Source organism: Crocuta crocuta, unplaced genomic scaffold (genome assembly GCF_008692635.1).
Source record: "Crocuta crocuta isolate KB4526 unplaced genomic scaffold, BGI_CrCroc_1.0 scaffold274, whole genome shotgun sequence".
Classification (NCBI taxonomy): domain Eukaryota; kingdom Metazoa; phylum Chordata; class Mammalia; order Carnivora; family Hyaenidae; genus Crocuta; species Crocuta crocuta.
In genome coordinates this window covers 3,437,473-3,464,888 of record NW_027530222.1, presented here as the reverse complement: position 1 = coordinate 3,464,888, position 27,416 = coordinate 3,437,473, and the positions used below count along the sequence as shown (strand labels likewise).

General features: G+C 48.7%; 2 protein-coding genes across 2 annotated transcripts; one reads left to right on the top strand and one right to left on the bottom strand.

The window, feature by feature from the left end:
* The first annotated feature begins 3,589 nt into the window (after positions 1–3,589).
* GSTM3 (glutathione S-transferase mu 3) lies at positions 3,590–6,660 on the top strand. Its single transcript, XM_077765535.1, has 8 exons — positions 3,590–3,719; positions 4,058–4,133; positions 4,485–4,549; positions 5,246–5,327; positions 5,421–5,521; positions 5,857–5,952; positions 6,041–6,151; positions 6,462–6,660. Exons 1-8 carry the CDS (start codon positions 3,672–3,674, stop codon positions 6,558–6,560), a joined length of 678 nt encoding a protein of 225 aa, XP_077621661.1. The 5' UTR covers positions 3,590–3,671; the 3' UTR covers positions 6,561–6,660.
* Positions 6,661–15,042: 8,382 nt separating this feature from the next.
* On the bottom strand, positions 15,043–18,816 carry LOC144232750 (glutathione S-transferase Mu 1-like). The gene is made up of 4 exons (XM_077765598.1): positions 18,765–18,816; positions 17,895–17,990; positions 17,699–17,809; positions 15,043–15,608 (listed from the first exon to the last, which is right to left on the bottom strand). The coding sequence occupies exons 1-4, from the start codon at positions 18,810–18,812 to the stop codon at positions 15,519–15,521; spliced, it is 345 nt and encodes a 114-aa protein (XP_077621724.1). The 5' UTR covers positions 18,813–18,816; the 3' UTR covers positions 15,043–15,518.
* Between the last annotated feature and the right edge of the window lie 8,600 nt (positions 18,817–27,416).

The following is a 27,416-nucleotide window of genomic DNA, read 5'->3' as shown; positions in this document are numbered from 1 at the left end:
TTCAGGGGCGCCTGGGTGGCTTAGTCGGTTAAGCGTCCGACTTTCACTTAGGTCATGATCTCGCGGTTCGAGGGTTCGAGCCCCGCGTCGGGCTCTGTGCTGACTGCCAGCTCAGAGCCTGGAGCCTGTTTCAGTCTGTGACTCCCTCTCTCTCTGACCCTCCCCTGCTCACGCTGTGTCTCTCTCCTAGAAATAAATAAAACATTAAAAAAAAAAATTAAAATACCCTCTTGAGACCAGAAGCCAATCTAAATACTTGCCATCAAACTTGCCTGTAACCTCTAGATTTGGGCAAATTCTTCTCCTCGAGGCCCCCAAAATATCCTGAGGTTCTTGCCCCTGCCAGGAAGTGACATTCTTTCCTTACAAGTAAGGCTGCTGGGAACTCTAAAAGGAAGGGTATCAGGCCAACATTTCCAAGGGACTCTCATAAAGTCAACCTTAATTCCTTAAAACTCTCTGGTCATATCTGACTCTATGCAAGTTTCTTTAGAATATGACATTGCAGTCAAAGCCTTGATAATATAATCAATGTTTCCAATGGTGTCCCGTTACAAGGAGAACAGATTTTTACTGAATTTATGCAAGTAGTTATAATTGCCATGAAAGAAAGTATACCCACTGAGAGTTTCTGAATTTCCGAGGGTTCAGGTGGGGAGAAGAGTTAAATGCCTCACTTTGTTCACAAAGGAATATTTTATTATATTTCTGTAGATCATAGATATCTTAAAAAGAAAGCTTCCACAGTCTGAAAGAGCAAACATTAGAGAACCAACAATGTTTTAAATAAGTCACTAAAAACTATAATCATCTTTCTCAATCCATTTAGCTCCGTGTTATTAACTCTTTTTAAATGCAGCTTTTTCTATTCTAGAAATTTTTATTCAGCCTAGTTTTATGACCTTAAAGGTATATCAAATACCTGTATTTCTCAAAAAGTTCCTTTTATGAGTCTCCTTGAAGACAAAACAGATTTTGCAAGAGCATCAGAATAATAATTATAAATGACAAAAGATTTAAAAATGGACATGGTTAAAAGTCTGATATGAGAGCTCATTATAATATAGCTGGCAAGGAGATCTGGTTATTTCTGTGTCACACAGCATTTCAAGAATCATAATATCAAGTGATGACCTTACGACAGGACATATTAAAACTTTAGGAATTTCATGCTTTCTTTTTTTTTTTTAAGTTTATTTATTTATTTTGAGAGAGAGAGAGGGAGCACACAGGAGGGGCAGAGAGTGAGAGAGAGAATCTCAAGCAGGGCTCAGCACTGTCAGCACAGAGCCCGACGTGGGGCTCCATTTCACAAACTATGAGATCGTGACCTCAATTGAAACCGAGAGTCAGACGCTCAACTGACTGAGCCACCCAGGCGCACCTCGTGTATCTTCTAAACAGTTATAGCATTTATCCACACGATACAACCTAAGGCTTATTATTTATTTGGCAGCGCTTTCCAAGTAACTTATCGTACCAAATAAATGAGCCTAATTAGTCAAAAAAGAGTATTTAGGATTTGAATTTCTGGGAAGTTTGTTTAAAAAAAAACCTTAGAATGTTTTAAAGCTTGTGTCTACATAGGATCATAGATTATTATAAAACTTAATATTTAATTACTCTTTAACCAAGGGGGCCATAAAAGATTTTATGGAAGGTTATATAATTATTAGCAAAACTTAGTTCTTTTAATATTGAGAAGATTTAGCTTTTTTAAGTAATTAAAGACCTGATAGAAACAAATACAGAAACCTTGTTTTTCTGAGCAAATAGGAAACAAGCAAATAGGAAAACACCTTGTTTATAATTTCTTATCAAGAGCATACCCATAATCCCAGAAACTCTTGTCTTTTTTTTAACAGAAAGAAAAGGAAAGTTTTAATTTTATATCAGTGTACTTTTAAAACTCTTTTTATTCCAGTCTTGGTCTGTCCTCACCACACATAAAATTTTTTTCAAGGATTCCCCTTCACAAACTTTCTACAACTTTCTTTCTTATCTAGATTTTGTCCTAAATTTNCCTTCTAGGGTTTCAGTCACCTGAAGAAAGCACCATTTGGCCAGAAGGAGCAAGTGTCCCTTCTCCTGGGAGCTGAGAGATTCAGTCTCTCATATTTCTAGCCAGAAAATTTATTCAAGCCTTATATTAGTAATATCAAATTAAATTAGTAATATCAAATATCAAATTAAAACAACCAATCCATCAACCCCCCTCTGGGTTATTCCCACCTAGAGAACATTACTGGTAACCTTTAACAGCGAGACTAAAAGTCAGGATCTCCAACTCAAATTGATGGAGGTCTGGACATCAGAACTCACCAAAATATGCCTGTCACGGGCTGAGAAGTCAGAGGGGCACAAAGGGCCCATGCTGGTACTGAGCACCGAGTTCCCGATGCCACCCCGGATGCTGGCAGGTAAGTTGCTCTGATATCCTGCCGACTGTGCCAAGAACTGTCCTTGAAAAATGAACAAACCTATAAATAAAACATTAAAAATTTTTCTTTAAAAAAATATTTAAAAAAAAAAAGGGGGCGCCTGGGTGGCTTAGTCGGTTAAGCGTCGGACTTTCGCTTAGGTCATGATCTCGCGGTTCGTGGGTTCGAGCCCCGCGTCGGGCTCTGCGCTGACTGCCAGCTCAGAGCCCGGGGCGTGTTTCGGTCTGTGACTGTCTCTCTCTGACCCTCCCCTGCTCACTCTCTCTCTCTCTCTCTCTCTCCTAGAAATAAATAAAACATTTAAAAAAAGAAAAATGAACCTTTTAGAATTAAAACAAAACAAAATAAAAAAAAACCAACGGGAGTGGGGAGAGCGTTTTATTCAAGCCCAGGTGAAGATAGCTGCCCAGGGCACACTATCCTCACAAAGAGAGTGCCCCGTGAGAAGAAATGTTTAACACAGGGTTATATATGTTTTTTTGTTACATCAAGTTTCAAATCATCGTGATGAAGCACTTTGCAGAAAATCACAACCTTCGTCTTAGACTTTAGCATGTCGAGGTTGCAGGCTTCGGAGGTATGGGAATAGAACTTAGGGAGGTTTTACTCTTATCATTAGTTTGAAATATTTCCTTTGGGTTATTTACTAACGAAGTAGATGTATAATGTGTGCTCAAGGCAGAAATAGCACCCATGCTTTGAAGTTTGGTGAAGTCATTCTGACCTTGGTAAAAGTATAGCCTCCCTGGACGCCCAGGGGCAAGGACCACAAACGTTAAAAGCTGAAAATTTCCTTTATCACCTCTTGGTACTTGCTCACCTCCCCTGTCCCACCACCCACCCGCTGCTGATAGAGAAACTGGACATGAATCTCACTCTCCAGGACTAACCAGGGCTCTCGCTGCTTGTGTTGTTGATGCTCCTACAGCCCTGGCTGGCACTATTAACCAACTGAGCGCAGCTCCACCGCTGGGGAGCGCAGAGCCCCAAACCCAACAGCCTCGGCGGCTACCCAAGCCCAAACCCAGGGATTGCCATTGCCAAAGGGTCACAGCGCGTGCGTCGCGGACCCACGCTGGCAGCCGGATGGAGACCGGTGGGGGCGGAGTCAGAGACGGGTAGGGGCGGGGCCAGAGCGCACACGGTGGCCCCGCCCACTTACGTCGGTTATAGGGCCCCGCCGGTTCGCAGTCTCCGTCCGGTCCTCGAAAGGCACAGAGAAACATCACCATGTCGTCCAAGTCGTCCATGGTTCTGGGTTACTGGGATATTCGCGGGGTGAGTGCGGTCTCGACGGCAGAGCCACTAGGTCAGAGAGACTGTCGTGGAGGTGGCCGGGGGCTCAGGGCCAGCTGCCTCTGAGAAAAGGGGTCTACTCGAGAGCCTGGCGTCCCTCGCCACAGAGCAGCCTGCCCCAGACGAGCTCCCCGACCACAGGGGCCGACCCCACCCCGCCTCTGGGATCGCGGGCCCCGGATAGGGCTGAGGATACGCCTTGGCCGACCTCTGGGATGCCGCTTAACTACCGCACGGTCCGGGCGAGGCAGTTGGTGGGCGGGGGTTGGGGGTCGAGTGGGCGCCGCGCAGGCGCTGACCGAGGGGGCTTTATCCCTCAGCTGGCGCACGCCATCCGCATGCTCCTGGAGTTCACGGATACATCCTATGAGGAGAAACGGTATACGTGCGGGGAAGGTAATGCAGCTCCCGGTGTCCGTGCGCCCCAGCGCTAAGCCGCTGGCCTTCCGACTGCCACTGTCTTCCTGTGCCCAGAAGGTGGCATCAGGACTAAGTTGGTTGGGACGTCTGCCCCGGTCCCCGGGGAGCCCCCTGCTGTGTCCCGTGTGGGAAGAGATGGAAGCCTCCTTTATCTGGAGCTGGGGATCCTCCTCCTGCCAAGGTCCAACCGCATCTGACCAGAGACGCAAATAGTTAACCTGGAGGGCTGGGAATGTGAGGTATTAGGATCAGGTTATTTCCTTAGACCTTTCCACACTCCTCAGGCAGGATGTTAAGGAGGTCGGGTTCCACTTCATTCTCTTACAGCTCCCGATTATGATAGAAGCCAATGGCTGGATGTGAAATTCAAGCTCGACTTGGACTTTCCTAATGTAGGTGGCTTTGGGAGAAGGGGTGGCAGAAGGGAAGGCCGTCAAGCATACCCTTGCTTCTTCTTTCCTCTCTGGTCTAGGGGGACCTAGAAAAGGGGCCTTTAACCTGGATACAATAAATAGAATTCAAGGGTGCCTGAACTTGGAGAAAAAAATTACATTTTCATTTCCACTAACCGCTAACTAAAAGTTAACAGTTCCTTCTCTTGTGAATATAGGCAATACGTGACATAGGTTATTAGCCATGCCTGTGACCTTGTCACTAGCAGAGATTGGGTATTTTCATATTCTGCTACACGTGTGGCAGATATTGTACCGAAATATTATTCATATGCATGATACTTTGAAATTATGATAGGTTGTTACGCCTGCTTTTTTAGTGCATTAATTACTCTACCATAATTTTGTTTCTTTAATGTTGTATAAATTGTGGAAAAATATATAACTTGCTTTATGCACTTAAAAAATCTTATTATGAGAAAGGGTCCATGGCATGCACATACACACACAGAGATTAAGAACCCCGGTTCTAGTATCAAGTGGGGACCCAGTTGCCATCTTCTGCTTCTTGCCTTCTTCCTCCTAACACAGCATCTCTACTGTTCATGCCCCTGCAAGTCTCATCAGCCCCAGGAGAGAGAGGCGGGGACATAAGAGAGAGTTGGTTGTTCATCTGACATGTCCTTTTCCTTGCAGCTGCCCTACCTCATGGACGGTAAGAACAAGATCACCCAGAGCAATGCTATCTTGCGCTACATCGCCCGCAAGCACAATATGTGTGAGTAGGGTAGGGCTGGTGGGGGAGACCGGGCTGGTGGTTCTCCTGAAGGTGGAGAATTCCAAGGGTCATTTCTCATCCTTTGGCCTACAGGTGGCGAGACTGAAGAAGAAAAGATTCGAGTGGACATCATGGAGAACCAAATAATGGATTTCCGCATGCAACTGATACGACTGTGCTACAGCCCTAACCTTGTGAGTTTCCTTAGCAGGCAGGCATTAAGGAGAAGGACCATTTTGAGAAACCCAAGGGGTAATTCTGCTCCATTCTGGTACTTCTGCTTTCCCACCAACCCAGTTTGTCAGAATAGGAAACAGAGCTCCTTTATTTCCTATATTCCCTATTAGGACCTGAGGGGTTCCATTTGTCATATAACTCTGAGATGTTGGCCCCTCTTCCTTTCTGTCCTGCCACACCTACTGAAGGCAGTAAAAGGAAGGCACCTGGAGGGGGCCACTAAATGTCCATCACTGGCCATGCCCTGACTATTGTGACAGCTATTGTCTCTCTCTCTCCCCCTCCCTTCCAGGAAACACTGAAGCCTCAGTACTTGGAACAGCTACCTGGACAACTGAAACAGTTCTCCTTGTTTCTGGGGAAATTCTCATGGTTTGCAGGGGAAAAAGTAAGAAGAAAGGAAAGGGAGAAGATGCCTTTCTATCTCCCCAGTGTTAACGAACTCCCCAGAACTGACCGTCTTACTGTTTCTCTAGCTCACCTTTGTGGATTTCCTCACCTATGATGTCTTGGATCAGAACCGTATGTTTGAGCCCAAGTGCCTGGATGAATTTCCAAACCTGAAGGCTTTCATGTGCCGTTTTGAGGTGATGCTCCCTGCACCTTTCTCTTACGGAAACACTGACAACCTCCCCTGATCCTCAAGGGACCCCACTGTCATAGGTTCTTTCTCAGCAACAGCGTTTGCTTGAAGGGGGTCAATGGTTGGACACTGCTAAACCTTTCTGTCTTGGGAAGGGCCTGGCTTCTACACCCTAAAGGCGCTGTCTACACGAAATGGCAGCCAGGGGAGGGAGGGATGGTGTGGGGCAGGCAGTGTGTGGATGTCACTGCTTTGGAATGGGTCTGGTGCACTGGGTTAGAGTCTTTCTCAGGTTTGGTGCACTTTCCCTTCAGGCTTTGGAGAAGATCGCTAACTACATACAGTCTGACCGCTTCATGAAGATGCCCATCAACAACAAGATGGCCCAGTGGGGCAACAAGAAGATCTGCTGAGCAGGAGGCCAACTTGCACTGTTCTGTTTGGTGCCATTCTGCCCCTCGGGGGACTGTACTCTCTCTTCTCTGCTTGTTTCAATAAATAGCATTTAGGCTGCTGGTGTCTAGCTGGATTTCTTTTGGGAGTAAAGGCCAGAGGAGAGTAAGGCTATGTGGAGCATTTCCAAGATGTAAATCCAATCACTGCAATATACAACACCCTATACCCCAGCTGCGTTCAAAGCTAGAGGTTCTTGCCCAAGCCATGAGAGCAAGCACTAGGAAAAAGCTGAGATTGCACAGTTGGAGGGGACACAGGTGTGAAATGGGACTGGGATCCCTGCGAGGATGTGGTGTAAATGCCAAGCAGAACTGTATGAAGGTACTGTGGACTTCACGGAACTGGAGTTCAGAAACACACCCTTGTAGGTGGGAATGTAGTGTGATAAAGACAGAACTTCAAACTGGTGGGCTAACCGATAAATAGGATTGGGGCAATGACTTGCCAATTAAAAATAATAGAGGGGCACCTGGGTGGCTCAGTCAGTTAAGCGTCTGACCCTGGATTTTGGCTCAGGTCATGATCTCATGGTTCATGAGTTCAAGCCCCGCATTGGGCTCTGCACTGACAGTGTGAAACCTAGTTGGGATTCTCTCCCTCTCTCTCACTGCCCCTCCTCGTACTCTGTCTCTCAAAAATAAACATGAAAAAAACAACCCTACCTCACACCATTCACTAAAACGAACTCCTATGACTACAACCTAAGTCCCAACATTAAACACAAAGCTGCAGTATTGCTGAAAATGTAAGAATATTTATGATCTTAGGATAGGTTTCTCTAAATAAGACATTAAGGAAAAAAAAGCCATAAAATGAAAGATTTGCAAATTGAATAGTATCAAGTACAAGAATTTTTTTTTTTTTTTTTGGCTTAAGAGATTTACTTCTTGTTCCTGTCATATGACCACTGTATGTTGGGCAATTTGGAGGAATGGCTCCGTGCAAATATTTTTGCTCAGAGTCCCAGGTTCAGCGACCCCAAATGGGATGATACTGAATACGGAGGGCTCGCGCGGTGAGGGAGGAGCTCAGCAAATAATCACCAGCTCCAGAGACTTCTCTTCCTGGAAGAGCTATATGTCACATCTCCTAGCATTGTTTTGGACAAAGCAGGGCATGTGGTCGTGCTGGTCTTCAAAGGGGGCAGGAAAGTACAATCCTGCCAGGTACCATGGTGAGCACTGAGTAATGTATACAATTGTCAGATCACTGGGTGATATGCCTTTTGGTCCAAGGGAGTTTTTACAGAAGCTACCACGGGAAAGTGCCAACTTGCTCTCTCCTTTGGAAGACAGTAATGGCCACCTGACGGTTCTTGTCTACATTCTCCCTCTGGTAATCCATTTCCTCTTCCTTCCTTTCTTCCTACCTCTACAGAAAACTTCAGCAGCCTCTCTCTCTGGGTCGAGTTTCGTCCGAAGCTTTCTTAGTCCCAGACACCTGGTTGGGGGCTCCGGCTCCAGCAAAGTGCCCCAGTCTGTTGGATGGGTGACGGAGAACAGAGATGGCATCCAGATCATCTCTGATCCCAGCCCTTAACAGGAACCTCATAAATGCTGAATGAGACTCAAATTCAAAAATTTTCTAAGAAAAGGTACAAATAAATGACAAGATGGCAAGTGAGACAAAAAGTACCCATTACAAAGACTAAAGAACTCCTAGAAATCATTAAGACTCTTTTAAAATGGACAAAAACTGGGGCACCTGGGTGGCTCAGTCGGTTAAGCATCTGACCCTTAGTTTTGGCTCAGGTCATGATCTCACGGTTCTTGAGATCGAGCCCCGCGTCAGACTCTGCACTCACAGCAAGGAGCCTGCGTAGGATTCTTTCTCTCCTCTCTCTGCCCCTCCCATGCTTGCTCACACTCTCTTTCTCAAAAGAAATAAAATGGACAAAAATCTATGAACAAAGGGTTTACAGAAATATAAATACTCCTGGCCAAAAACAACTCCCAAAACCTGTTGAAAAGATGTTTATAATCCAAGAACTGCAAATGACAACAGCAAGAGACTATTTTTCCATCTATCAGATGAACAAAAATTAAGTTTGTAAAGTGTTGGCAAGGCATTTCCTGCAGGTGAGCTTGTAAAATGGTATAGCGATTTTGGAGGATGGTTTGTCAACACCTTCTAAAATTCAAATCATGTCCTGTAACCCAACAATTTCCATCCTGGTACAAACTCACCCATACACCTATGGTATGTGCTAAGACTGTGGTATTGTCTGTGTTGACAAGCAAAGGCCCTGTCCGTGCCCATCAGCGCTGTGGAATACCATAAGTGAAGTAAAGAATGAGATTGAACTGTGTGAACAAACATAGAAAGATCCCCAAGACACATTGCTGAATTTTTTTAAATATTTAATGTTTTTTAAATTTATTTCTGAGAGAGAGAGAGAGGCAGCGTGAGCAGGGGAGGGTCAAAGAGAGAGGGAGATACAGAATCCAGGCTCCAGGCTCTGAGATAGCTTTCAGTACAGAGACCAAAATGGGGCTCGAACCCATGAACCGTGAGATCATGACTTGAGTCCAAGTTGGACACCTAACTGACTGAGCCACCTAGGTGCCCCTCCATGTTTCATAAAGTCAACCCTGGGGTACCTGGGTGGCTCAGTAAGTTAAGCATCCGACTTCAGCTCGGGTCATAATCTCAGCGGTTTGTGAGTTCAAGCCCCACATCAGGCTTGCTGCTGTCAGTACGGAGCCTGCTTTGGATCCTCTGTCCCCCATTCTCTCTGCCCCTCCCCTGTTCATGCCCTCTCTCTCTCAACAATAAATAACATAACATAACATAACATAACATAACATAACATAACATAACATAAAAAGTCAACCTTAGTTCCTTAAAGCTGTTTGGTCATGAGTCTATGTATGACATTCCAGTCAAAGCCTTGGTAAAATAACCAATGTTTGCAATGGTGCCCTGTGACAAGGAGAACAGATTCTTACTGAACTTACATGAATGATTATTATTATGATACTGACTGAGACTTTTTGAATTTCAAAGGGTTCAGGTAGAGAGAAAAGTTAAATGTTTCAGTTGGTTCACACAAATGAATACTTTATCACATTTCTGTAAGTCATAGACATCTTAAGAGAAAGTTTCCTCAATCTGGAAGAACATTAGAGAACCAGCAATATTCAAACAAGAATCACAAAAGCTAGAATCATTTCTTCTCAATTCAGTTAGTCCCATGTTATTAATTCTTGTTCAGTTCAAATGCAGCTTTTAGTCAGTTCTGGAAATTCTTTCCCATTTCAGTTTTATGATCTTAACGATATCAAATACTTGCATTTATCAAAAGTCCTTTTTATGAATCTCCTTGAAGATGAAATACATTGTGTAAGAGAATAAGAACAATTATAAATGACAAAGTCCAAAATGAACAGTGTTAACGATGTGATGATGCAGTTGACAAGGAAATTCAGTTATTTCTGTGACACAGAATACCTCAGTAATCAGAATATCAAGTGACAGCCTTATACCAGAACATAAGATACCAAATAAACAAGCCGAATGAGTCAGAGACTTTGTTTATATTTTTAAATCTCCGGGAAGTTTGTTAAAACTTTAGAAGGATTTAAAGCACACGCCTAAGTAGGATTATAATCAAAGACCTCATAAAGGTAAAGAATAGAAACTGGTTTTTCCAGGCAGACAAAGGAAAACAATTTTGTTTACATTTTCATATCAATTACAAACCAACAATTCAAGAAACTTTGTCTTCTGAACAGAGAGAAAAGGAGAATTTCAATCTCACACCAGTGTATTTTTAAAATCCATTTCAACCTTGGTCTGTCTTGACAGCACATAAAATTCCTTTCCAAAGATTTCCCTTCACAAACCTTCTACAACTTTCCTTTGCATTCATTTTTGTCCCAAGCCATTTCTCTCCAAACAACCCGTCTTATTTTAGGACAAAATTACTTTCCTTTACCTTCAACAAAAAGGTATTTCCATTCCTTATATTCTTTTTAAGAGTTGCTTCCTTTATTTTTTTTAAAAAAATTTTAATGTTTTTTTTATTTATTTCTGAGAGAGAGGGAGAAAGAGAGACAGCATGAGCAGGGGAGGGTCAGAGAGAGAGGGAGACACAGAATCTGAAACAGGCTCCAGGCTCTGAGCTAGCTGTCAGTACAGAGCCTGACACGGGGCTTGAACCCACGAACTGTGAGATCATGACCTGAGCCAAAGGCAGGCGCTTAACCAACTGAGCCACCCAGGCGCCCCGCTTCCCTCATTTCTATCAGTCTTAATTATATTTTGCAGAATTTTGCATTCTTAGAAACCTTAATCTCCAGTGAAAACTAAGTAGTAACCAATTGTGAACTGTTACGCTAGAATTCTTTAGATGGCAAATTCATGAATCAAACAATCACAAAGCATACTTACCAACAGACCCAAAAATCCTTAATTTCTCTGCAATAAGAAGTCAAATGCAGCTAAACCTTATGTTTGGAATCAATGCTTTGGCACTTTATCCTATTTGGAAAAGACCTAGATGTCCAACGAATTCAGTCCAATTTATCATCCAAGCAAAACCTTAAGTTTCAGGTTACCAAAGACTTCGAAAGCTATCTTCACAGTCACCCATGAAAACTTTAAGAGAAAGTTAGCCATCATTTTGAAGTCGTCTTTTTGCTAATAGATTGCAACAGACATAACACAAACTTATTTGACCTTTAGGAAAACTTGGTAGACTAAAAATTTCATCTTTAATGTGGAAAACTCTAAAGGCATGTTTATCTAAATTACATCCACAAACTTAAATTAGTTTAAAAACCAAGTTATGTTCCCCGTGGGTCCACTTGAAAGTCAATCAGTTTGTTTCCCATTGGTAATTTTTACCCGGGGCTCCAGTGGGGCAATCTGAAGTGGGCAGTCCAAGGAGGGTAATTGTCACTCCTTGACAGGAATGGTAAGGGGAGAAGCCAATGGTGCCAGAGGCACCCAGGATTGTACTTGGGTTATACAGGCTGCACCCAAGGTGGTGTGGAAACAGGAGGAGGGGGCGGGCAAGGCAGAAGAAGAGAGGCACCACCAGAAGGCAGAGAAAGAAGGTTCCTGGTTCTCAACCTCATCACCTTAGACAGACGGGCAGACGCCATGTTTTTATTTCTGGGGGTTTTTTTCCACTAAAGTAGAAATATGCAGTCCATGTCGGACCAGAGAAGACAGGGAACTTCCCCAAAACAAAGTGTCGCCTTCGTTAGGGATGACCTGTTTTCCCTCCAGCAAGCTGGGTTCTATCAGGAGGAGGCCTATTTAGGCAATTATCATCCAATATGTCAGGAGGGAGTTTACTGGCCTGGTTACTGACCAAGCATGTTCTGCAAGAGGCCCTTAGATCCAGGTCCTGATTTAGAGACCCCAAGACCTGGACCTAGGGTACCTCTGTCCATGTGCCTTGTTTCCTACAGAAGAGATCTAACTGATAGATCCTACTGAGGCCATGCAGGAGAGCAGTGCTTTTCTAAATTTTGCAATCTGAATTATTTCCAGTGGGTTAAAAGGCATCCCAAGGGAGAGTCCTTGGGGACTGAAGAAGAGAGAAGGTCCATTACCAAAAATCTCCCCAACTGCCAGGTGGCATCCCACTCAGGATATGTCAGAGGTTTCCTGTGTCAAAAGCATCACTTGAACAAAAATCACTGTTGATCACTGTCCAGCTATAAAGATTCCAAAGGAGGGATGCTATCATCCCCGTGCTTCCCCACTGCATCCTAGGCTACAGATGGGTGTCTGGTGAGCGGACTGAAATACCATGTCGTACTGTGTTCAAGCCTTGCAGCGAAGACCGTGCTATTGCTTTTAAAAATATTTTACAAGGAGCAATTATCCAATTCTATAGATTAAGTCGTTAGTAAGAGCACTGACAGAAGACAGTAAAGATAGAAAGCCTTCATGGTCTAAGCAACATTCCAACCCACATAGTCTCTACAGCCAATTTCTCTAGAAATTGGTCACCGGTTGGGCTTTAATTCAATTGGGTACTGGCTTCCACCGGCTCCAAGTGAAATCCCGCCGCCAGAAGTGGCTAGACCAGAGATGTGGAAGGGATCACATTATACCAATGAGGAGGAGACCTCACACAGGAGTCTTCAGATGGGCAGCTGTGCTAGCTACTTAGGTGGCTGTCTCGTGCCCAAGACAGACAACTTTGTATACGGACAGGAATAAAGGGAGGGCATCAAGTTTCTGGGTTTTATCACCTTTCTGGCCATGGTACTAACTTCCAGCCCAAAGGCAAGCTTTCTCTTCCCCAGAGAGTAGCCACAGGCTAGAGGATTGCAGCGTGTGCAATTGACATGAAAAGTGTTCCAATAAGACCATCCTCCTTGAAAAGCCCCTGGAGTGAAAGTAAAGGGAGAGGAGAGGAAGTGCTCACCAAGTTTGCACTGAAGCTCAGGGTCCAGATGGAAAGACTGAGCCCCTTCATGATCACCAAATGATGTGTAAATGTGGGGGTTCAGAGATGATAGCCAAGAAAGAATTCTTGACGCGTCTTTGGCACAAAAAGGTAGTTTTATTAAACCACGGGGAACAGGACCCGTGGGCAGAAAAAGCTGTACTGGGATTTTGACAGATGACAGATTATATATTTGTAGATTGGCGGGGGTTCAGGGATGGCATAAATCTCTAAGGAATTTGGAACCCAGGTTTCCAGGCCCTTGAGGGGTTAGCTGTTGTTAAGATAAGGTTATTTATCATTGTCAGTGACACGGCCTTCAGACAGCGATGCGATGTTGAGATCATCTGGACGGTACACATGACTGAACCCAGTTAAGGTCTCTATATAAATTTTTAAGATTTGGCAGGTGACTGTGGAGACCTACTCACGACAAGCCTCCTATGTTAGTTCCCATGCTTATGAAACCTGTCACCTACAGCCTGGAGTGACCTGCCACTTTCTTCTGCCTCTCCCTGCCCTCCTAGTACAGGGGCAGGTCTCAGATTATCTCTGGGAAGATGCTGAGGAGCTTGCAAACTAACATGCTACAATGACAAGTAACTGTGACAGAGGCCATATGGCACCCAAGGCCAAAAATATGTACCATCTAGCCCTTTACAGAAAACATCTGCCAACTCCTGTTCTAGATCTACATCTATTTTAACTTAGTGTCCCTCCTAATTTCTATTACTTCTTTCCTTTTCATTCTTATCCCTTCTTGTTCTATTGAGAGATGTCATGTTGACCAAGAGGCAAAGATGAAATAAAACAAAACATGTACTCAGGGTCTCAGAATTGTAATCCAGGGAGCACAGACTTGGGCAGCAGTCCAAGTTCCCCTATGGAACAAAAGTCAAAGGTTTTAAAAGACATTTATATGTGTTTACAAAGAATTGTGATTGGTGTTGGTGGCAGAAAACTAATGTTGGCTGAATGTAATTGGCTGCTAAGGCTATTACTGAGCGAATTCTCTAACTGAAGAAAGGTGCAGGCATTTGGGCAGTCTTTGGAATATTTGCAATTCAGCGCAGTTCAAAGTTCATGGTTTCATTAACGAGGATGTGCATAAGGCCTGTCTCCTTTTTTTTTTTAAAATATATTTTTTTATTTTATTTTATTTCTAGGAGAGAGAGAGAGAGAGAGAGAGACAGCGCGAGCAGGGGAGGGTCAGAGAGAGAGGGAGTCACAGACTCTGAAACAGGCTCCAGGCTCTGAGCTGGCAGTCAGCACAGAGCCCGACGCGGGGCTCGAACCCACGAACCGCGAGATCATGACCTAAGCGAAAGTCGGACGCCCAACCGACTAAGCCACCCAGGCGCCCCAAGGCCTATCTCCTTCTTAACAGCCTCCCAGATGCATATTAAACACCCCTCCTCTGGCTTTTTTAAACATTTATTTTTGAGAGACAGAGCATGAGTCAAGGAAGAGCAGAGACAGAGGGAGACACAGAATCCGAAAAAGGCTCCAGGCTCTGAGCTGTCAGCACAAAGCCCAATGTGGGGCTTGAACCCATGAACCAGGAGATCATGACCTGAGCCAAAGTCAGATGCTTAACCTACTGAGCCACCCAGGTGCCCCGACCCCCTTAACATAGGTGATTACATTTCATTTTAACTTTCAGAGTTGTAAGAGCACAGAGGAAGGGTATCTAAAGCAGGGAAAACACTCAGGAGAGGATGACGGAATGTGGTCAGCCGGGATCCCACGTGATCAGTGGACTGTTCAACCCCCACAGTCCCCGAACCATGACACAGAGTGCTTACTACAAGCTCACGGGGGGCACTTCAGGAGTGCTGAATGAAATAGGAGCCCAGACACAGAAGGGCCTCTCTCTTTCTTGGAGACCCATGCGGAGGCACAGAAGTATATGAAGTAGAGATGGAAACGAACGAGACTCCTTATAACCCTACCGGTACCCTTTCCGGACACCACACACACATCCCCATCCACGGAGCCGGCACAATGCACAACAGAAAATGGGACACACGTATCACCAAACACAGTGGGTCTTGAATCGAAAGGCCAGAAGGGAAGAAGACAAGATGCGTGGGGTGAGTAAGGCTCTACTGGAGGTCAGACTGGGCTGGGCAGGGACGCCGTGGGGGAGCCAGAAGTGCACACCAGACCATTCTGGGCTTCAGGGCTGTGCCGGGGGGCTCGGGGCTGAGCGCTACAGGCCAGGACTCCAGTCCGGTTCCTGGGTGTGGAGCCACCACCGAGGGAAGAGGCTCTGGCTGCTCTAGCACAGGAGGGCCAGCACTGCTGGGGCAGGGAAGGGGCCCAAGCAGGCAGCTGGCGTCAAAGGGCCTGATGAAAACAGGGTGGGGAGGGAGAAAAAAGGGGCCAATAAGGTACTTCATGGGGACAGAGGAATGTCACAAAGAACAAAGAAGCCAGAGAGCTGCTCGGGGAGACAGGGAAGGCAGAGAACTGGCTCCTCGCTGTCATCGCCGCCCGCGGAGGCCTACTTGCTGCCCCACACGGCCATCTTTAGAAACAGAGGGCGTGGGAGGAAGCGGCTGGACTTCATGTAGGCAGAGATCTTCTTCAGGCCCTGCGGGGGGACAAAGAAGGTCCACGATCATGATCTGCTGCCCCGCTGGGTCTCATGCAAGCCCGATGAGAGACACCAAGTTGGGGAACCCGCCGTGTAAGGTCCAGTGTTGAGAAATAAGCGTCCTCTTACAGCCCCCAGCCCTGGTGAGCTACCGCTTCCAGATTCTGGTAACTAAGGGGACATCAAAGTGACATATGGAGACACGAGCCTGGGCTGGTGCTCGCTTCCACCGGAGATGAGGACACAGGTGCAGACCTCCGCCGACCACCCACGCGAGAGGTCCCACTCTCCCCACTCAGCAGAAGGCAAGCGGACCCACAAGGGCTTCAGCGGCCTCCTCGGGCTCCCAGGGCGAGTGGGGAGAAGGGCCAGAGTGCAGCTGCTCTCCTTCCAGGTCTGTGCTCTTTCTGTGGCCCCCCACCCGTCCCATCTGGTCCCCACTGACCCTCTCAGGAGGTCTTATCCCTCTCTGTCTTACAGACACCCTCCTGTAGCTGAGGGAAGCTCCCCTGTTCCCAGGGTTTTGCCACACAGGGAACCTGGCAGAACGGCGGGGGTGGGAGGGCGGGGAGGGGGGGGGGCAGCGCTCAGGATGAGCCCGGGCAGCTTGCAGGAGAGGCCAGACCTCACCCAGTGACTCAGCAAAACCTGCATGAAAGGGGAGAGGCTGGGGAGCATGAGAGTCAGGCCAGGCTAGACTCTGATTACCCCTCTTAAAGGAGAAAGTCCAACTGCATGGCCTGGGACCTGAGCCCAATGTCATGGGCACTGACCACCTCCTCCCACTTCCTGCTGCCACCCCTGGGCATATGGCACTCAGGCATGTCCGAGCACCATCTCCCCACGACATGGATGGCTCACTGAGTTCTAAAGGGTTCAAACACCCTGGGACTGCCGGTACCGAGCAGGCCCCACACCGCAGCCCACAGCTGTCTCTGTTCCTCCAGCCAACCGGTCCCAGGATCTCTGGCAAAATCCCCAAGGCCACTCACTATGGCCCAGAACCAGGGCTGATAAAACCAGCTGAGAAAGCACATCTCTCCATGGGGACTGCGAAAGGGAAACGGACTGCAGGCTGAAAACCCTGTTGCGCAAATGCCCCACATCCCGCAGCTCTCATAAGGCAGACTCTGTGCCCTCCAGCAAGTGACGAGGGTGACCGGTGACAGCGGGTGAGGCCCAGGCTGTGCACCCCCAGCACCCACTTGGCACCACACATGGCACACGGCCCTGTGTTCCTGTAGTTCTCCACCTGCACTGAACCCCAGGGCGCTGGCCTCAGGACCCTTGCATCCCCCCTGTGCCTGCCAAGGTGCCTCACACACACAGGAGATCAGGTCAGCGAATGGGACTTATAATGAATGGACCCTCCCATCTCTGACACAGAATCTTTGGTGATTGGAAAGGGGAAGGAAAGGGAGACACAGAGGTAAGGTAAGGAGAGTGCTCCGCCACAGAAGATGTGGGTTGAACTCCCTCCAGCGCCCCCCCCACCCCGCTAATGTCCCCAAGTCCCAGTACCGGCTACACTCCTGGGGGTCTCAGTGCTGCTCTGTGCGGGGGTCAGATTGCTGCAAAGCTGCTTGAGGATGCAGAGTAAATGTTGTCCATGTCCCTCTTACGTGATGTCATCCCTACCCTGTCTCCATTCCACTAGTGCCAGCTACACACACACTCCTTAACACCGGCAGCATCCAGGTGGCCCGAGCGTGTGTCCGGCACAGGTAAACGACCTGAAGTGTACAATTTGGTGCAGAAAAGGGAGAGCCATGGACTGCTGCCTACAGAAGCCATAGGCTAAATCAGGGCTCAGCATGACCTTCAACTCTGTGACCTTCAACAAATGACTTATCCTTTCAGACTCAGTCTCCTTACCTGTTAAGAGGTGATAATTCTTCTACTGTGTACCACTGTTGTAAAGATTTAATTTGACACAATATATGTAAGATCTCGAGCACATCTCATGATATAGCCAAACCTCCACAAATGCTACTTATTCTTTATTTTAAATACAGGATTAGGAAAGCATCAAGAAAAAGGAGGGAGGACAAAAAAGATACAAAGAGTAAGGAGGATACGGGAATCACCTCAAAGCGGGCCATGAAGTCCTTCAGGTTGGGGAAAGTGTCCAGGCACTTGGGCTCGAATATACGCAGTACATCAAGGACGTCGTAAGCCAGGAAATCCACATAGGTGAGCTAAAGATGGGCAAAGAACAAATGAGCATCTAACCCAGAACCTGGGAGAAATGACAGCCCCCATCCCCCAAAGCCTTCCCCTTACCTTCTCCCCTGCAAACCAAGTTCTCTTCCCCAGAAACTGTGAGTACAGCTTCATCTTGTCAGGGATGGACTCCAGGTACGCAGGCTTCAGTTTCTCCTGAGGCACAGAGGAACCATCACCACCCGCAGACACAGACTCCCTGGGCGGAAGGCGGGCTCCCCCGGGTAGTGGATGACCCCAGTCCCCCCACTGGATCTGGGCCATTGTGCAGCCTATGGATTATCTAAAATGTGTTCAGCAGACAACTCCTGGGTCCACCTCCGTCTGTGAGAGGTGATGAGAAGGCAGAGAACAACACCCCACTGTCCCACTGTCACCACTGATCTCCAAACGCCCTCCCCTGGTCCCACCCGGGGTGCTGTGAGAACCTGGCAGAGCTCTGGACTCGGGCATCAGGCAGAAGCAAAGAAGCACACCATTGAAAGGCCTAGGGAAAGATATTCTACAGTCGACCTTGTGGGTGATAGATAGGAGCAGCACTTGAGCAGTTTCTGGAAAGATACAGATTTTGAGATTGAGAGGAAGGAGAGAGAAGTACAAAGCCCTGTGGCTGCCCCTAAGCTGCCTGCGGGACAAAGATGGCCAGAAGTGGGGTGTCAAGTGGGGTATCAAGTAGAAGAAACACGCGTAAGAAGGCAAACACTGTTTTGGAACTGAATTTACACCTTGCGGACTAGACTCTATCCGAGGATTAGCAAGAACTGAGTGAGAGTTTTCATCTCATGCATTGAATTAAGAAAGTATAGAGAGCAGCTTGGTAGATCAGTAGCTCCTTGGAGTTCAAATGGCAAACAAGATCATGTAGATGGCACACAAACGACCACACTCCATTCAACACCCTGTCCATTTGCCCACAGGGACATAACTCACAAAATCAGGGTTGTAGCAGATTCTGGCCAAGGACATGCGGGTGTCCATAACCTCATTCNACCCCAGGCAGACATCAGACATGGGAGTCCTGACACCCTGCTCCTCTCTGCTGCAGATAACCTCTCCCCCCCCAACCCCAGGCCACCACCCGCGCACCACACACACGCGCGCGCACACACACACACGCACACTTGAGAGGACTGCTAGAAAAGACTGAGCTGCAAAAAGCCCTGAAGACAAGTTCCTGTTTCAAGTGGTCGCCAGGGCGCAGCATTTCTCCCCACAAGCCCCCAATCCCTTCCGTCCCGCAACCCCGTCGCTCACCCCGCGAATGTCCCAGTAACCAAAGATCATAACCATGGTGCTGCTTTTGCGCCAACTGCAGGGGCTTCACGACCAGGACGGGGAATTTACCCTCTGACCTGGGGTGGGAGGGGCCTGAGGGGGCCGGCCCTCTCGCCCCGCCCTCCTCCCCCTGTACGCCCGCCAGACGCTCAGCCACTGCAAGCAGAGGCAGTCCGCCCGCGCCCACCCAGCCAATGGAGTGCAGGGGAGGCCGCCCCACAAAAGTCGCCTGGCCTCGCGCCAGTGGCTCCAGCGAGACCCAGGCTCCCAACCCCGTCCAGAGCTCTCACTCTGAACCTGGGAGCTGGCCTGGAGCTGAGATGAGCTTGAATCACAAAAAGAGCCCTCTCTCCTGCTTCCACCTCACCACTACGCGTCGCTCTGCTTTGCCACTCTGCGGGCTCTGGGGACTGCCAAGTGAAGACCAAAGAGCCACGTCCCTCGTCCGGAGTTTACAGCAGCACCTGTCCCAAGAGGCCCAGGACTCGGGCCAGTCTGAAAGCTCCTCCCAGGACACGTCTTGCACACAGACCGTCAGTGGGTGGGAACTACCACCCAGGACAAGGGGGAGAGAATAGGAGACGTGATCTCAGTGTTTCCCTTCAGGGCCTTCGGAGGACCCATGCCCTCAGTCACGTGGCTGGGATTCAGGCTCNTTAAGTGCACTAGTCTTGATTTCGGCTCAGTTCATGATGTCATGCTTTCTTAGTTCAAACCCTGTGTGGGGCTCTGCACTGACCGCCTGGAGCCTGCTTGGGATTCTCTGTCTCCCTCTCTCTCTACCCCTTTCTCCCTCTTTCTCTCTCCCTGTCTATCTCAATAAATAAACATTTAAAAAAGAAAGAAATGCCAACGGTACAATTAAAATAGCCACTTCATGGTAATTTTTTCAAGTCTTTAAATATTACCTGTGTAAATTTAGGAAAACCAGGATACAAGAATATTTCTTCATCTGGGGGCGCCTGGGTGGCTTAGTCGGTTAAGCGTCCGACTTTCGCTTAGGTCATGATCTCGCGGTTCGTGGGTTCGAGCCCCGCATCGGGCTCTGTGCTGACTGCCAGCTCAGAGCCTGGAGCCTGTTTCAGTCTGTGACTCCCTCTCTCTCTCTGACCCTCCCCTGCTCACGCTGTCTCTCTCTCTCTCTCCTAGAAATAAATAAAACATTAAAAAAAAATTTTTTTTAAAAAAAAGAATATTTCTTCATCTGAAAGTAAGAAAATAAACAGAACCATTTACCAGATGCTGTAGGACCTGTAGCAGTGCCTCGGTGGCTCAGTCAGTTAGGCGACTGACATTGTATGTTAGCTCATGTCATGATCTCATGTCATGCGTTCAAGTATCATGTTGGACTCTGTGCTCATAACTTGGAACCTGGAGCCTGCGTTGGATTCTGTCTTTCTCTCTCTGACCCTCCCCAACTCACACTCTGTCTCTGTCTCTCTCTCAAAAATAAATAAACTTTACAAAATACAAAAGAGAAAGAAACATGCACAGCTAATAAACAATTAGCAAAACGTAAAGGTGGAAAACCTCAATGTACTGTTATGAACTCGTAAAGCAAGTGTACGATGAAATTGTGGAGCCCAAGTGCCTACAGGATGAGAGAAAGAACCGCTTGCCGTGCAGGTGGCATCACGCAGTAAATACTCTCCTAAATCTTCTAAGAGAAGCGGGAAAACTGTTCTTGCCCTTTGCCCTCTACTGTCTGCGAGGGGATCTACTCATGGTAATCAAAACCAGAAAAATACATTACCCTAAAGTGAATTAGAGTGGGGTAAGAAATGTAAAAAATCAGAAAAGCACACAGGCTTCCTCTACAGCTGCCAGAAAGAGGAACAAGAAGTCTCAAAACACCTTACTAGCACCCAGGATCCCCGTGCACCCAGCCACTATCGGCATCTCCACAGGATGCTCTGCAGCACCAGGACTGGAAGAACCCAGCTGCCCAGGAGGGAAGAGCACAGGACACGATCCATGGGATTAAGGCTTTACTGGGGACCAGGCAGGGCTGGGGAAGGACCACCCTGGGGGAGCAAGGTCTGCTCCTGTCTTCAGGCCATGCTTCAGGGAACTCAGGCAGAGCTCTACAGGCCTGGGGACAGTGGGGGCCCCACAAAGTAGAGCAATCACTGAGGGACATGGTCTGCTTCGGCAGAGTGCAGGAAGGGTAACATCCAGGGCGGACTAGGGTGAAGCAATCGGTGGAGCTGTACAGTTTTAAAGGTCCTGGATGAACTGCATTGGGGAAGGTTAAGGGGCAGAATAAGGCTGAATGGGAGTAACGGGAAATCAAGGATAAGTAACCGGAAATGAAGCCAGACAGCTCTTCTAGGGATGCAGAGCGGTCCAGCTGCTCTCCAGGGCCCCTGCCCCAAACCATACAGCTGCTTCCTCACTCCATGGCCGCCCGCGGAGGCCTACTTGCTGCCCCACATGGCCATCTTTGTGTACACTGGGCGTGGGAGGAAGCGGCTGGACTTCATGTAGGCAGAGATCTTCTTCAGGCCCTGCGGGGGGACAAAGAAGGTCCACGATCATGATCTGCTGCCCCGCTGGGTCTCATGCAAGCCCGATGAGAGACACCAAGTTGGGGAACCCGCCGTGTAAGGTCCAGTGTTGAGAAATAAGCGTCCTCTTACAGCCCCCAGCCCTGGTGAGCTACCGCTTCCAGATTCTGGTAACTAAGGGGACATCAAAGTGACATATGGAGACACGAGCCTGGGCTGGTGCTCGCTTCCACCGGAGATGAGGACACAGGTGCAGACCTCCGCCGACCACCCACGCGAGAGGTCCCACTCTCCCCACTCAGCAGAAGGCAAGCGGACCCACAAGGGCTTCAGCGGCCTCCTCGGGCTCCCAGGGCGAGTGGGGAGAAGGGCCAGAGTGCAGCTGCTCTCCTTCCAGGTCTGTGCTCTTTCTGTGGCCCCCCACCCGTCCCATCTGGTCCCCACTGACCCTCTCAGGAGGTCTTATCCCTCTCTGTCTTACAGACACCCTCCTGTAGCTGAGGGAAGCTCCCCTGTTCCCAGGGTTTTGCCACACAGGGAACCTGGCAGAACGGCGGAGGTGGGAGGGCGGGGAGGGGGGGGGGCAGCGCTCAGGATGAGCCCGGGCAGCTTGCAGGAGAGGCCAGACCTCACCCAGTGACTCAGCAAAACCTGCATGAAAGGGGAGAGGCTGGGGAGCATGAGAGTCAGGCCAGGCTAGACTCTGATTACCCCTCTTAAAGGAGAAAGTCCAACTGGGCGTTTTGGGATCTAAGCCCAATGTCATGGGCACCGACCACCTCTTCCCACTTCCTGCTGCCGCCCCTGGGCATATGGCACTCAGGCATGTCCGAGCACCATCTCCCCACGACATGGATGGCTCACTGAGTTCTAAAGGGTTCAAACACCCTGGGACTGCCGGTACTGAGCAGGCCCCACACCGCAGCCCACAGCTGTCTCTGTTCCTCCAGCCAACCGGTCCCAGGAGCTCTGGCAAAATCCCCAAGGCCACTCACTATGGCCCAGAACCAGGGCTGATAAAACCAGCTGAGAAAGCACATCTCTCCATGGGGACTGCGAAAGGGAAACGGACTGCAGGCTGAAAACCCTGTTGCGCAAATGCCCCACATCCCGCAGCTCTCATAAGGCAGACTCTGTGCCCTCCAGCAAGTGACGAGGGTGACCGGTGACAGCGGGTGAGGCCCAGGCTGTGCACCCCCAGCACCCACTTGGCACCACACATGGCACACGGCCCTGTGTTCCTGTAGTTCTCCACCTGCACTGAACCCCAGGGCGCTGGCCTCAGGACCCTTGCATCCCCCCTGTGCCTGCCAAGGTGCCTCACACACACAGGAGATCAGGTCAGCGAATGGGACTTATAATGAATGGACCCTCCCATCTCTGACACAGAATCTTTGGTGATTGGAAAGGGGAAGGAAAGGGAGACACAGAGGTAAGGTAAGGAGAGTGCTCCGCCACAGAAGATGTGGGTTGAACTCCCTCCAGCGCCCTCCCTCCCCCGCTAATGTCCCCAAGTCCCAGTACCGGCTACACTCCTGGGGGTCTCAGTGCTGCTCTGTGCGGGGGTCAGATTGCTGCAAAGCTGCCTGGAGATGCAGAGTAAATGTTGTCTGTGTCCTTCTTACTCAGTATCATCCCTACCCTGTCTCCATTCCACTAGAGCCAGCTACACACACACTCCTTAACACCGGCTGGATCCGGGTGGCCCGAGCATGTGTCCGGCACAGGTAAACGACCTGAAGTGTACAATTTGGTGCAGGAAAGGGAGAGCCACTCACTCCTGCTCATAGCAACCAGCCACTGCCTGGGAGCCCAGGACAGCATGAGCTGCCTATGTGTCCTTCAGCAAATGACGTCTCCTTTCTACCTCATTCTTCTAATCTATAATGTGGAGGTGACAGCTATGCTAGCATGTTGGAATGTTATAAAGATTTAATTTCCCATAGTGTAGGTAAGATGTGAGCATAGCCTGGCGTAGGGCAAACCCTCCATACAACCAGCTTATCTTTGTTTTGGCTTCAAGACTAAGAAAGGATCACAGAAAAGACAGAAGAGAAATAACTAGTAAGGTAGATAGGGAATCACCTCAAAGTGGGCCATGAACTCCATCAGGTTGGGGAACGCGTCCAGAGACTTAGGCTCAAATATGCGGTGCAGATCAAGGATGTCATAAGCCAGGAAATCCACATAGGTGAGCTAAAGATGGGCAAAGAACAAATGAGCATCTAACCCAGAACCTGGGAGAAATGACAGCCCCCATCCCCCAAAGCCTTCCCCTTACCTTCTCCCCTGCAAACCAAGTTCTCTTCCCCAGAAACTGTGAGTACAGCTTCATCTTGTCAGGGATGGACTCCAGGTACGCAGGCTTTAGTTTCTCCTGAGGCACAGAGGAGCCATCACCACCCGCAGACACAGACTCCCTGGGCGGAAGGCGGGCTCCCCCGGGTAGTGGATGACCCCAGTCCCCCCACTGGATCTGGGCCATTGTGCAGCCTATGGATTATCTAAAATGTGTTCAGCAGACAACTCCTGGGTCCACCTCCGTCTGTGAGAGGTGATGAGAAGGCAGAGAACAACACCCCACTGTCCCACTGTCACCACTGATCTCCAAACGCCCTCCCCTGGTCCCACCCGGGGTGCTGTGAGAACCTGGCAGAGCTCTGGACTCGGGCATCAGGCAGAAGCAAAGAAGCACACCATTGAAAGGCCTAGGGAAAGATATTCTACAGTCGACCTTGTGGGTGATAGATAGGAGCAGCACTTGAGCAGTTTCTGGAAAGATACAGATTTTGAGATTGAGAGGAAGGAGAGAGAAGTACAAAGCCCTGTGGCTGCCCCTAAGCTGCCTGCGGGACAAAGATGCTCAGGCCTGGGTTTGTCAGGAGACAGTGTGAGCTAAGAGGGTAAAGACACTGTCTAGGTACTGACTTTCAACCTAGGGACTGGACTCGACCTTAATTTTAGCAAGAACTGAGTCAGAGTTTTATCTAATGCATTGAGTTAAGAAGCCCACTTTGATGATAGTATAGGGACAGACTGGGGATCAGAAGTTCCATAGGGCTCAAATGTCAAGTAGAAGGAATACAAGAGTCCTGTGAAAACCCTGCCCAGCCCAGCCCCCAGGGAAGGGACTCACAAAGTCAGGGCTGTAGCAGATCCTGGCGAGCTCATTAGAGGTGTCCATAGTTTGATTTTCCAAAATATCCACACGAATCTTCTCCTCTTCTGTCTCCCCACCTACGGCCCACACAATGGAGATTAACCCTCAGCCTCTCACCCCCAGGCAAGCCCAGNTCAGACATGGGAGTCCTGACACCCTGCTCCTCTCTGCTGCAGATAACCTCTCCCCCCCAACCCCAGGCCACCACCCGCGCACCACACACACGCGCACACACACGCACTCACTATCTCAGGCACACACCCACTTGAGAAGGACAGGTCATGGCAGAACCGCAGCCAGCCCTGAGGAGGAACCTTCTGGGAGTATTGGCAGCTGGAAGCATTTCCTGTCCTCACACCCCTCCCCCCGCTCCAGCCTGGTGCCCACTCGCTCACCCCACGGATGTCCCAGTAACCTAAGATCATGGTGGCTGTCAGTGTCCCGCGGTCTCAGGACAAGGCCCCATCGAGCTGAGCTAGAAGTTGACGGTGTGTGTGCAGGGCCGGGGCAGGGCCTGTGCTCCGCCCTGTCCCCCTTCCGCAGGGGCAGGGGGGCAACCGGAGGCCGGCTGCAGGAGGGCCTAGTGCGTCTCCCAGTCGCGGGGGCGGGGGGCAGAGCCTCATCCCGACGCTGAAGGCCACCGCCCGGTTCCCCCACAGAGGCCGGCTCCCTGCCCGCCCAGATTGAGAGCTCTCTCTCTCTAGGTCTGGTTGCTGGCGAGTCGCCCGGAGACTAGTCTGAATCACAGAGCTCACTCCTCTCCCTCTTCCCCACTAGGCACCTCTCTGCTTGGGCCCTCGGCTGCTCTGGGAGCCTCTGACTGACAAGTTAAGGCCAAAGAGAGGTGTCCCTCATCCGGAGTTTACAGCAGCACCTGTCCCAAGAGACCCAGGACTCAGGCCAGTCTGAAAGCTCCTTCCTCCCTGGACATGTCTTGGAGGACAGACTACCAGTGGTGGAACTACCATCCAGGACAAGGGGAAGAGAATAGGAAATGCGGTCTCAGTGTTTCCCAAGCACCCAGCCCGTTCAGTCACATGCTGGGAGAAAGGCTCAAGTGGACATGAATCGATTACCCTCATGCCCGAAGTTGTGAATCTGAATCCAGAACCAGTCCTGGGAAAAGGCAGGGTTATGGGCGCAGCCACAGACACGTCCTTCCAGCCAGCTAGATGTCCTTCCGTGGACAGCACAGTCACAGGGAGGGAGCTNATGGAGGAGATGGGAGATGCGTCCAGAGCGTGCGTGGCCCCTTCAGAAGAAAGAGGACATTTCTGCAGAAAGAGGTGGTGGAGGACAGGCCTGGGCGCAGAGGATCATACCAGTGGAGGCGCTGGACTGGTGCAAGGCAATAGCGAGCAGTGGGGAGCGGGGACGCTGAAGAGTGGCCTGAAGGAAGTGAGGGTAGTCAGCTGTTGCCAGGCAGAAATTCAGTCCCGGTATTGCCAGATCCTCTGGACTTACGTGTGTTCTCTCCTGATTTTAAAATGTTAACAGGTTGTAATATTTTAGAGAACACATCCAGTCCAGAACCTTGGCCTCTGCGATGACTTGTGAACTGCATTCCATGATTCGTCCAGCTGCACTGCTGGCATTCTGACCGCTCAGGGTAAATTAGCAAAAGTCCTATATAAAATAGCCTCAGATTTCAAAACTACATATTAGAAATAAACTCTGGGGCAACTGGTGGCTCAGTAGGTTAAGCATGCTAGTCTTGATTTGGGCTCAGGTCATGATGTCATGGTTTGTTAGTTCAAACCCTGTGCGGGGCTCTGCACTGACCGCCTGGAGCCTGCTTGGGATTCTCTGTCTCCCTCTCTCTCTACCCCTTTCTCCCTCTTTCTCTCTCCCGCTCTATCTCAATAAATAAACATTTAATTTCTACCTGAATTTTTGAAGGATAGTTTTGCCAGGTATGGGATACTTGGTTGACAGTTTTTTAAAAATCACTTTGAATATATCAACTCACTACCTTCTGGTGTTAAAAGTTTCTCAGATAAATCTTCTGATAGTATTTTGGGGGATCTCTTGTGTGTAGCCGGTTGCTTCTTTCTCATTGCTTTTAAGATTTTATCCATGTCTTCATCTTTCCAGAGTTTGATTATAAGTGTCTTGGTGTGAGGGTCCGAATTTATCCTAGTTGGAGTTTGAGGAGCTTCTTGGATATGTATAGTTATGTCTTTGGGAAGTTTTCAGCCATTATTTCTTTAAAAAATCTTTTCACCCTCCTGTCTCTGTCTTCTCCCCTGGGACTCCCACAGTGCATATGTTGGTCCACTCAGTGATATCTTATAGGTCTCTTAGGTACTGTTCACTTTTCTTCTATTTTTTTCTTTCTGTTTGTCAGATTTGAATATTTCAGTTGTCGTTTCTTCAAGTTCTCTGATTGTTTATTCTTCCTGCTTCAATCTTCTTTTGAATCCCTCTAGTGAATTTTTCATTTGAGTTTTCTGTTCAGCTTTAGAATTTATTTTGGTTTCTTTTTATGTTTTCTATTATCTTTGTTGATATTTCCTCTTTATTCATACATCATTTTCTTGACTTTGTCCAGGTCTTCTTTGAGCTTTTTGAGCATCTTTAAGACTGTTGATTTAAAGTCTTTGTCTAGGGGTGCCTGGGTGGCTCAGTTGCTTAAGCATC